Source organism: Solanum pennellii, chromosome 4 (assembly GCF_001406875.1).
Source record: "Solanum pennellii chromosome 4, SPENNV200".
Classification (NCBI taxonomy): domain Eukaryota; kingdom Viridiplantae; phylum Streptophyta; class Magnoliopsida; order Solanales; family Solanaceae; genus Solanum; species Solanum pennellii.
The window spans coordinates 5,475,228-5,486,267 of record NC_028640.1 but is presented as its reverse complement, the minus strand read 5'-3'; the positions used below and the strand labels follow the sequence as shown (position 1 = coordinate 5,486,267).

Genomic DNA, 11,040 nt, shown 5'->3' with positions numbered 1-11,040 from the left:
AGTTACACACCGCTTCCCCCCCCCCCCCACCAAATAGTATTATTATTGTCATTTACATTCCTATACTATAACTAAATTACAAATAACTCCCTTAATTTAGCTAAATTAGTTTTAATATACAAAAACAAATTTTAACAAAGTTTAATCAACTAATTCAAACAAACTTTATATTTATTCATGCTATTCGCACTTTTTCACAAATATAATAATCTTCAAGCTTTTCCTATAAGTTAACATCTTTTTTACTCTGTTAAGAATTCAAATTTGCAATTCTTATTTACCATGTGAGCAACCTCTCGTAACTCTTTTTGAATCTTAAATCTAAAAATGCAAAATAATATTTTTTTTCTAATTTTACACGTTGTTGTATTTGTTGATAAATAAAATGGTCTTAGCTACCCACCTTCCAATTTAAAACTATATAAATTCGATTATATTTTCCGTGAGAATATTTCACTTTTTTCTTACTGGCACTATTTTATTCAGATAGTGTTATTTGTACGCCAATAATATTCCAAATCCTATTATTATTCATTGATTTCAAATTTTAATTTTATCTTTTTTGGAATTTTTTGTAAGTTCAAGAATAATTTTTGAGCTTTTGGTGTTTTTGATTCAAAGGGCAAGAATGAATGGAAAAATCTCAAAATCTTTGTGTGTGGAGAATGCTAAGGAGCTTCTCGATTCTGTTGATGCATTTGTCTTCGATTGCGATGGTAAGAAAACCCCCAATTCTTATTATTCCTTTTCATATCACGTAAATTTTGTATCGAGCATCTATTGGAAATAGTTTCTCTAACTCTCAAAGTAGGGGCAAAGTTGAGTTGATTTCTTAGATTATTACTCGACTAATAGTTATTACATCATAAAGTTAGTTTCTTTATTGAAAATTTGAAATTTAGAAGCAAGATATAGCTAATTAGTTGAGTGACCATTTGAGAAATCAATTCCGGTTGAAGTCTGTATACACTCTATCCACCCCAGACTCCACTAATGCAATTATGCTGAATATGTTGTTGTTATACACAAAGTAGGGGCAAAGTTGAGTTGATTTCTCATATCGTCACTTGACTAATAGATATTATATTAGAAAGTTAGATTCTTTGTTAAAGAAAATTGAAAATAAAAGGTAGCTTTTGAGAAAATAGCTAATTAGTTAAGTGACCATGAAATCAAAATGATGAAGTCTGCATATACTCTACACAGCTCGAGCCCACTTATGTGATTACACCATATATCTTGTTAGATGTTATATCAAGTAATTTTGTCTTGAGGGTTTATTGGAATGACCTCTCTAACACCCGCGGCTGGGGTAAAGTCGAGTTCATTTATCATTATCACTCAACTAACATTTATTATCTCATTAAGTTAGTTTCTTTGTTGAAGAAAATTGAAATCAAGTTGAAAGGTTTCCTTTCTGAGATAAAAGTCGAGTGAGCATTTGAGAAATCAACGCACCAAAAGTTTGTATACACTCTACTCACCCTGACCGCCCTTGTGTGATTACATTGGATATGTTGTCGTTATATAAAGTAGTTTTGATCATTTGAGGGTCTATGTAAACTGTCTCTTTGCCTCTATAGATAGGCTAAGGTCTGCAGACACTCGTAGGATTAGACCGAGTATATTGTTGTTGTTGTGGCTGTTGTTGTTATATCATGTGATTTTTGTAAAAGACTTTTGTTTCTTCATTTTTAGGAGATTTTTCTTCTTACCCTTTTGTAGGTGTGATTTGGAAGGGGGCGAAATTGATTGATGGAGTCCCCGAAACACTCAACTTGCTTCGCTCTCATGTATTTCTTGTCGTTTCTTTTTTATATTCCTTCTTTGTTTCTGTGTTTTGTGAATTTTCTGATAAAGGGATACAAGTGGAAGGTTAATGGGGACTTGGGGTTTGTTGAAAACACTATCTATTTGGACTTATTTTGTTCCTAAACTCAATAGTTTTTTCTTTTAAAGGCAAATTTGTTGTGCTATAATTAGATAAAATTGATATTTATCTGTTCTGTGGCGGATGCATATACAGAGTCAACATATCTTTTGAAGTTGTGATTTTCGGCCTTGAAGTTGTGTTTGGACGTGCGTTGTACTTGAGAAAAAATTTGATGTTTTGTGAGTGGAAGTCGCAAAAACTGGTTTGGGAAGTTGAAAATATTTGAAGATAAAATCTCTAATCAAATGTCATGGCCAAACAAATATTTGAAGATAAATCTTCAAAATTTGATCCAAAATCTATGGTCGAACGCTAACTTAAATTTTGGTTTTACCTTTGTTCTGCTTTCTTGTGAGCATGGCTATCCACGACTCTGGGTGTACACAAATGTGAATTGAGATGCAAATGCAGAACAACCAAAAGTTATAAGCTTTCGTGTAGGTGGTTCATGTACTAGGTGTGTATTTGTGTGTATCGAGATGCATATGCCCTCAGCAAAGTTGTTACTTTCACGTTGATTTTGTATGCTCATATAAATGTGAATTGAGACGCAAATGCAGAACAGCCAAAAGTTATAAGTTTTCCTCATGTACTGTGTGTGTATCAAGATGCATATGCCCTCAGAAAAGTTGTTACTTTCATGTGGATTTTGTATGTTGATATTGATGTGAATTAAGACTCAAATGCATAACTGCCAAAAGTTATAAGCTTTCCTGTGGTTAATTCATGCAGTAGGTATGTGTAATCTATCTTGAGGCTCATATGTCCTCAGCAAAGTTTTCACTTTCATGTAGATTTCGTATGCTTATATAACTGGCTGTGTATGATGTATATCGAGATTGAATGATGTTTATATGCAGGGTAAGAAGCTGGTATTTGTAACAAACAACTCAACAAAATCAAGAAAGCAATACGCGAAGAAGTTCCTTTCCCTTGGAATTCTTGTTAATGAGGTGTTACACTCTGGTTTTCAGTAGTACGTCAACTACCAAAACTGCATCTCTTCAATTCTATTAAAATTAAACTCTTATTGTTTCTGCAGGATGAAATATTTTCGTCCTCATTTGCTGCAGCAATGTATCTGAAAGTCAATGACTTTCCAAGAGAAAAGAAGGTCAGTTATCATGTCGGTTCAAAGTGTCTTTCGTTTCCTCCCCTTGATTTTTGTTACTTGGGACGGGAGGGAAACAAACTGTTGGGAAATTGTGTGATTTAAGACTGGAAAATCTGTCTTAGATAATGTGTATTCATGACTGGACTATATAGGCGTAGATGACAACATAGATGATCTCAATGAGAGACTTTGAAACTTGCTAATCTGAGTTCTGAGGAAGCAGTATTCTAGTTGTGCAAGGACAATAGTTGGATGATTAGGATAGAAGTTTTCTGAACTACAAATTTGCTTGCTAAAACAATTACATCAGACTGTTTATTGAATGATTGAAAGATTTAGTCCTGTTGATGGCTGAAGGTTTCTATTTATTGGCTCCAAATGACAACAGTGGGTAACTATATTTGTTGCCTCACACAATTTAGAGACCAAATTCTAAACTAAGCACTTCTTTTCTTTATTAACCCCACTTGTGGGAGTCCACTGGATATGTTGTTGTTGTTGTTGTTGTTGTACAACTTTGGGAATAAAAACAGAAAGGCATTGTGATTATGAGCTAAAACTCTTTAGTGGAATTTAGACTTTTTAAGCTAAATCTCCTAATACACACTGGAAGAATCCCAAGTGACAAAGTTGAGATCCCAAGGATCATGTAGCATTGTGTTGCCAATGTGCTAGGTTTTTTCCATTTTACTTAAATCACTTTCTACATATATCAAAATATGAGATTTTCTGAGTTTGTTTTTATTGTTTGCATATGAAAGCATTTCGTATCTTTTATATTGAGCGATTGTAGTCTTGTCATTTCTATCTCAAATCCCAGAACTTGATTAGTCTGCTTGTTTCTTTTTTGAATTTCATTAGATTTCTAAATTTCTCATTCAATGCACTTTCATCATAATAGGAGATGTTGGGTTGTGTGTAGCTGAATGCAAATTCTTTCCATTGCCCAAAACTTGAGTTTACATCTTGATTTACATCTTCATTTATTTCACAAAAAGTATTCAGCATTGAAGTCATGTCGAAACATAGCCTAGTGTGACTTGTTATCCTCTAACTTCTCAGTCATTTTCCCAGCTCATCTAAGATTGAGTCGTGAACTTGATTTGGCAGGTTTATGTAATAGGCGAGGAAGGCATACTGGAAGAACTGGAGCAAGCTGGGTTTACAGCACTAGGTGGCCCGGTATGTGATTCTCTTTATTCTCATATACTTAGTAAGTTGAATGCTGTGCCCCTCCCCCCCCCCTGCCCCGGGAGGTTTGGCTGCTGTATAGATTTTACGTTTTGCAGCTGAATTCGGACATTCTTGCAGGCAGATGGAAAGAAGAATATTGAACTGAAGTCAGATTGTCTCTTTGAGCATGATAAGAATGTAAAGTGCACCATTTTCTATAACTAATGTGGGCTTCTTCTCGACTATTGTATACTGAGCACAAACTATTCTATTTCTATTTTCAGGTTGGAGCTGTAATCGTTGGACTTGACCAACATATCAACTTTTATAAGCTACAGTATGTCTCTTATAAGGCCTTGCTTTTTTATGAACTTGAATTGTAGCTTCACTGAGAGGGTGGTCTTTTGTCATCGAGGGAGTTTTGGTGAACTAATGTATGAAAGAATGCTGTATCCTAATCATTTTTGAAAATTGGAAAATATTTTTTCAAGTATGTACTTCAAGCAAAGCCGAAAGACAAGTTATTCATATCTTGCTTTTGCTATTTGCTAAACTTACGTTGAAATGTCATTGTTGATGGCTTCATGTAGGTATGGAACTCTTTGCATCCGTGAGAATCCTGGTTGCCTTTTTATCGCGACCAATCGTGATGCAGTGGGACATTTAACTGATCTTCAAGAGTGGCCTGGTAAATATCACCTTTAGTGCCTTTTCATCGCGACCAATAAAGATTGATTTTACATTTGAGTATCCTGCAAAAGCTTGGTACTTTACTAATGATCTTTTTGCTTGTGTCTGTAGGTGCGGGATGTATGGTTGCTGCAATATGCGGAACAACCCAAAAAGAGCCTATTACAGTTGGGAAGCCATCGACCTTTCTGATGGACTTTCTATTGCAGAAGTAAGAAAGTTATATGCAGCTTAGCATACCAACCTAAATGAGAAAGCTAGTTATGAACGATACGTTCGAAAAAGCACTAGCATATTGAGTAAACGTCATGGTAGGTCCAGAGTTGCTTAATTCTTTGAAAACTTAATATTGGTGCCATTTCTCATTCAACAGGTATAACATCACTACATCCAGGATGTGCATGGTGGGTGACAGACTGGACACCGATATTCTATTTGGACAGAATGCCGGGTGTAGAACTCTCCTTGTATTTTCAGGTCTACGAATCCTCTCCATTTCCTCGTTCATTTTCGAAAAGGTCCAAATCTGCTCTAGTACTATCCAAAATTGTTCAGTTTTGCAATCCGTTACTCTTTTTGTTCAATTCATGCCCTTCTCATTAGTAAATCGTCTCTTATTTGCCCTTGACTTTAACGGATCTCCAACATGAAATGAGTGAACTCCACATATCCATGTTGGAGCTCCGTTAGAGGTCAGAGCCAAAAACACGACTTTTTCCTTGCAACAAAGGTAATAATATTAAACCATAATTCAAACGGAGGGCAAAGTTGAACAATTTCCGATAGTACAAGAGCAAAGTTGACCCTTTTCTGGACTTGTTTTAAAGTAGTCAATTCAATTTCTTATAATAGCCACGCTAAACAAGAAATCGTCCATGCTTCTATGATTTGCAGGTGTAACAAATGAATCAAATTATGAAGATCTATCCAAAGAAGTTAAACCAGAATACTATACCAATTCTATAGCTGACATGCTCAGGTATATCTAGATTGATATTTGAAGGTGGTATGTTATGTTTACCATTCTTTGCAAACAGCAAAAGCTGCCTGCCCATTGTTGAAACAAGTTAATTACTTATTAGAAAATGGTTCCGAATGGATCAGTCTTTTAGTTCTTCCGTATTAGAATAACAAAGGAGGACGTTGCAGATGTCTAAGGTGGACACGACTTCTTCTGTCTAACTTGGTGTGTGTAAGAATTTCTATTCCAAACCTCACTTGTGGGTACGTTGTTGTTGTAAGTCAAACTGAAATATCTCAAAACTATATGAAATGATAATCCTAAGGGGTTTGTTTGGTTAACAAATTATAGATTTAATTTTGATATCTCATTAAACTTGATATTATTTTATCACATTTCTTAAATATGTTAAATTAGTCGAATGATTATAATTTCAGAATTATAATTTTGAAATAACTTTGAGCTCAAATCCAACGGCCCCTTAATTTATATTATGACTAGTTGCTATGTTTATTTTAGTGCTCACAATGTAATCTTAAATTTGTGTTCTTGTCATCTTTTCGTTCGACTGATGGGCTATTTTATAAAAAGAAAAAAAATCTCAATTGTGTAACGTGTAACACCAAGTATTTGAGAGTCAACATTTAAACAATTTTATAATGATCTTAATTGGTATTTAAACACTGCAATTTGTATTTATTATGCTCCATGATATTCGAATATGTCATATAAATTTTAAAAATACTTTGCATAATAATTTTACAAGTTAGCGTGTTCAACTATCATGGTAAAAGAAATAAATTAATACATCTAGATGTGCATATCTAAAATTAGAGTGTTAGCTTTGATAGGTGAAGCAAGGTTTGAGCATTTTTAAAAAGGAAAAATTACATGAATTAATATATTTTCAAAAATAATTACTGATTTTAGCGATACTATTTATTTATTACCATTTATAGTAATATTGTGATAAATTTGTAATATGTATTAAAAGTGAATTGTGTATGCAATATATTTGAATTATAATTGTTTTGAAAATATATTATGTTTGTTTGGTAAAAAATTGAGATTATAAGTGTATTAAAATGTGTGATAAATGTATTATCTGTCATTAAAACTTGTATTATATTTGAATAATAAATTTATCTTTGTAATTTGTATTAAACTTGTATTATAAATGAATTAAAAGTGGTCAAGTGAAAAGAAACTGTTATTGCTATAAATGGTAAATATTTTTTGTATTATAATATATTTATATAAGTTTCTCTTTTAAAAACAAATACTTACTTTTTATCTTGTTCTCCACTCATACTACTATATCTTTTAATTTTTGTCATATATGACGTTTTATGTAATTTGAGCGTTAGCTCTGATAGGTGAAGCAAGGTTTGAGCATTTGTTTATTTGCATAATACTTTTTTAAAAACAAACTTACTTTTTATCTTGTCCTCGACTCATACTACTATATCTTTTAATTTTTGTCATATATGACGTTCTATGTAAGTAGAGCGTTAGCTCTGATAGGTGAAACAATGTTTGAGCATTTGTTTATTAGCATAATACATTTTTAAAAACAAATACTTACTTTTTATCTTGTCCTCGGCTCATACTACTATATCTTTTAATTTTTGTCATATATGACGTTCTATGTAATGTCCTATATGTTCCACATAAGACATGTATATCTACTTGTTTAGTTTTATATAAATTTGAGTCTATTTTTATACATTCAAAATTGAAGGACACAAATATCCGTTAAAATCAAGTTAAAGAGCACATTAATATATTATGATTTCTTTCTATATACCTTAAATATTACTTTCTCTGTATCAATTTATGTGACATTTTTCGTTTTTCGAGAATTAAAACACTTTAAGTTAATCGAGAATTTGCGCATGAAATCTTTACTCTTTTTAAAGTGAAATTTATATATTTATAAATTACGTAAAAAAATATTATGACTCACAATAATTTACAATTCAAAACATTTAAAAAATATATGAAAAATTCACGATCAAACACACATTTGTTTGAATCTCTAAATCTGAAAAATGCCACATAAATTGAGACAAAAAAAATATTACTTTTTTGACTCCCCCATCTGTTATTCGAAGTTCACATTAGAACCCTAATCAAATTATAACCATACAGTAAAATGATCCATATAAAAATAATAATACTCCCAATATAATTTTTACCTAATCAGAACTCAAAGACGACACCTCTAATTATGCCCCTTTACTATACATATAGTTACTTGCATCGCTTTTATACGTAAAAGACTTGGCCCAAATTAACCCACCATCAACTTAGGATCTAAATTTTTTCAAATTCAATAAAATTTCATTTTTGGCTAATGAAGAAGTTGTTCAAAATTCTCTTATTGCTTTCTATAATTTGTCTTCTCCTAACCTCAGCCGTCTCTAAAGGCGGCGGAGGAAGGGGAGGCGGCGGAGGAAGATCTAGTCGAGGCTCAAAAAACAGAGACCGTCGCGGCGGCGCTGGGTGGCGGCCGATACCTTACGGTGGTCATCCGGCGAGTAGCAGTGCATCTAATTCATTAGGGTACTGCTCTTGTTTTGCCACGTCATTTTTTACTTTCTTTTCATTTTTTTTAATTTCTTAAAAAAATTTAACAGCTTTGTAATATGATATTCAATTTATTAATATTACGCCGTCCATCTTTACTTGTCTACTATGATAAAAATAGTTGTCTTATGATATTTGTTTAGTTTAAAAAATTAAAAAATAATTTAAGCTTTTGTGCCTGTTTGCCCTTTTTCAATATTTAATAAATTTTTCAAAGTATTAACTATAATATACTATTCAATAGATAATATAGTTATGTTATTCATATTATTTATTGTTTTTTAAGTCGATAGTGAATGATTATTGTTGAATGAAAGGAGTATTAGAGAAGAAGTATTGAAAACTCTTCGAACTTAGATCAAATTATTAATTTTTCGTTCTCGAATGATTGATAGTCTGTATTTGATTAACTCAATTTAAATACACCTTCAATTTGGCAGACAACTTACTTAGTGGTCTCAAACTCTTGTATGAGCATGAGACTCTTAATAAAAAGCTGAGAAAAGCATTTAAAAATAACATCTCTAGACTTGTCGAGAATTCAGAGTATATTTCACTCATGTTATATAAAATAGAGATTGTATTTGAATTCAGTTAATCAAGTAATGAAATATTTTTAAGATTATCAATTATTTGAGGATAAAATTAATAATTTGCAACAGATTTATGTAACAAGATAATATACCCTTTTTCTAAACTTCCACTAGCACAAAACGTGTTGTGCATCGAGGGAGGGTCCTTTTAGGTATTATTCTTTTGGTCATGATTAAAGATTGTATGAACTATATTAATGTGTTGTAATGTTCTTCTAAAAAAACTATTAATGTTGATAATCAATTGATATTTTTCTTGAGTACTTTGATTGTATACCGTATAAATCTTTTGAATCATTGTATAATTATATATATATGGAAGTTAAATTCATGATATCAATTAAGGGTAAATTAGTAAATTAGTCAAAAATTTAACTATAGTTATTAAAAATATTTATATTTTATAAATTTTAGTAAAAATGTCAAAATGTCAATATTTTAAAAAATATTGTATATCCTAATTTAGTTCCCATTTTATCTCACCTTAATTATATTTTTTTCAACTCATTCTCTCTCATATATTTAAAAAACGGAAAAGGATCTAAAATACCCTCAAAGTATTGGAAATGGTACAAAATTACCCTCCATCCACCTATTGGCTCCAAAATACCCTTTCCACCCACCTATTGGGTTCAAAATACCATTGTCATCTACCTTTTGGTTCAAAATTGACCATTTATTTAACAGTTTTATATTTAAACTATTTAAATATTTTTTTAAATATGTGGCGCTCAACTATTTGTTATAATTTAACTTATTAGTATAATTTATAAATCAATCCACTATCCACCTATTACTAATTAAACCCTCCAAATTAATAAATCACTCATATTATTAATGCAACAACAGAAAAGTTACTGCCAATTGAGTGTTTTTAAAAATTTGAGACGAAAATATCTATAGATTTAAATTATCATACATTCAAGTGTCTAAATAAAAATTACCGATAAACTCAAAAGTCTGACTATGTTCATCTTAATTATTCTTATGTCTCAATTATGTGATGTTACTTCATAGGTAACTTTTCTTCAAAATAATATATTAAAGGTTTTTAAACAAATCATAAATATTTATGAAATTATATTTTAAAAAAGTGCATGAATTAATTCGGGATGTATTACTTCTTTACCTTTAATCATAAATTTCTAATTCAATCTTGAAAGAGAATCAAATTGAAAATATCCTCCTAAATAAGTGGCTCAACATAAATTTAATTGGGGATACGATTCGGGCTCGAATTATTTTGGATGTCATTTTCATTAAATCTATAATTTCATCGTGTTTTAGTGTTTATGACGATTTTGATATTATAGTTGAATTACTAATTGGGTGGGGTTTAGTTAGTAATGGGTGGGTAGTGGGTTGGTTTATAAATAATACAAATAAATTAAATTATAACCAATAGTTGAACATCAAGTATTTTAAAAATATTTAAATAGTTTAAATTTAAAATTATTAAATAAGTGGTCAATTTTGAACTTAAAGGTGGATGACAAGGGTATTTTGGAGCCAATAGGTGGATGAAAAGGGCACTTTGGAGCCAATAGGTGGATGAAGGGTAATTTTGTACCATTTTCAATACTTCAAGGATATTTTAGACCCTTTTCCTTTTAAAAAAATATATATTTTCTCTCTCACTGATTTCACTCTTCCAATTCTATCTTTTTCTTTCAACTCTCACCTCTCTTTTCCGTTATTTTCGAGTTCTTTTTTTCTTCAGAAATTGGGAAACATATCTCTAAAAATATTCACAACAATCTTTTTGATTAAGGTATGCATCTTCAACCGATTTTAGGTTTGTTTACTTTATTTTTTGTTTAAATCTTTCAAAAGTGTTGTTTGTAGTTGAGTATTAAATTGACCAATTTTCGAAACTATAAAATCACTCTCTAATCATCGAATTTAGGAGGATTAGAGGTATGCAACTTAATCAACAATTTTCTAGCGTTTTTCTTCTTTTAATATATATATAATAATCAAAGAAATA

At 31.1% G+C, this 11,040-nt stretch overlaps 1 protein-coding gene across 2 annotated transcripts; it reads left to right on the top strand.

Moving 5' to 3' along the window:
* The first annotated feature begins 445 nt into the window (after nt 1–445).
* On the top strand, nt 446–6,234 carry LOC107015970 (phosphoglycolate phosphatase 2). Of its 2 annotated transcripts, XM_015216430.2 has the most exons (11): nt 447–716; nt 1,726–1,793; nt 2,794–2,886; nt 2,976–3,047; nt 4,158–4,229; nt 4,359–4,418; nt 4,505–4,557; nt 4,811–4,908; nt 5,022–5,121; nt 5,284–5,387; nt 5,805–6,234. In XM_015216430.2, exons 1-11 carry the CDS (start codon nt 629–631, stop codon nt 5,897–5,899), a joined length of 903 nt encoding a protein of 300 aa, XP_015071916.1. In that variant the 5' UTR covers nt 447–628; the 3' UTR covers nt 5,900–6,234. The 2 variants fall into 2 exon arrangements, with proteins under 2 accessions (XP_015071917.1, XP_015071916.1); XM_015216431.2 differs by lacking the exon at nt 1,726–1,793 and having other exon boundaries at nt 446–716.
* The last annotated feature ends 4,806 nt before the right edge of the window (nt 6,235–11,040 follow it).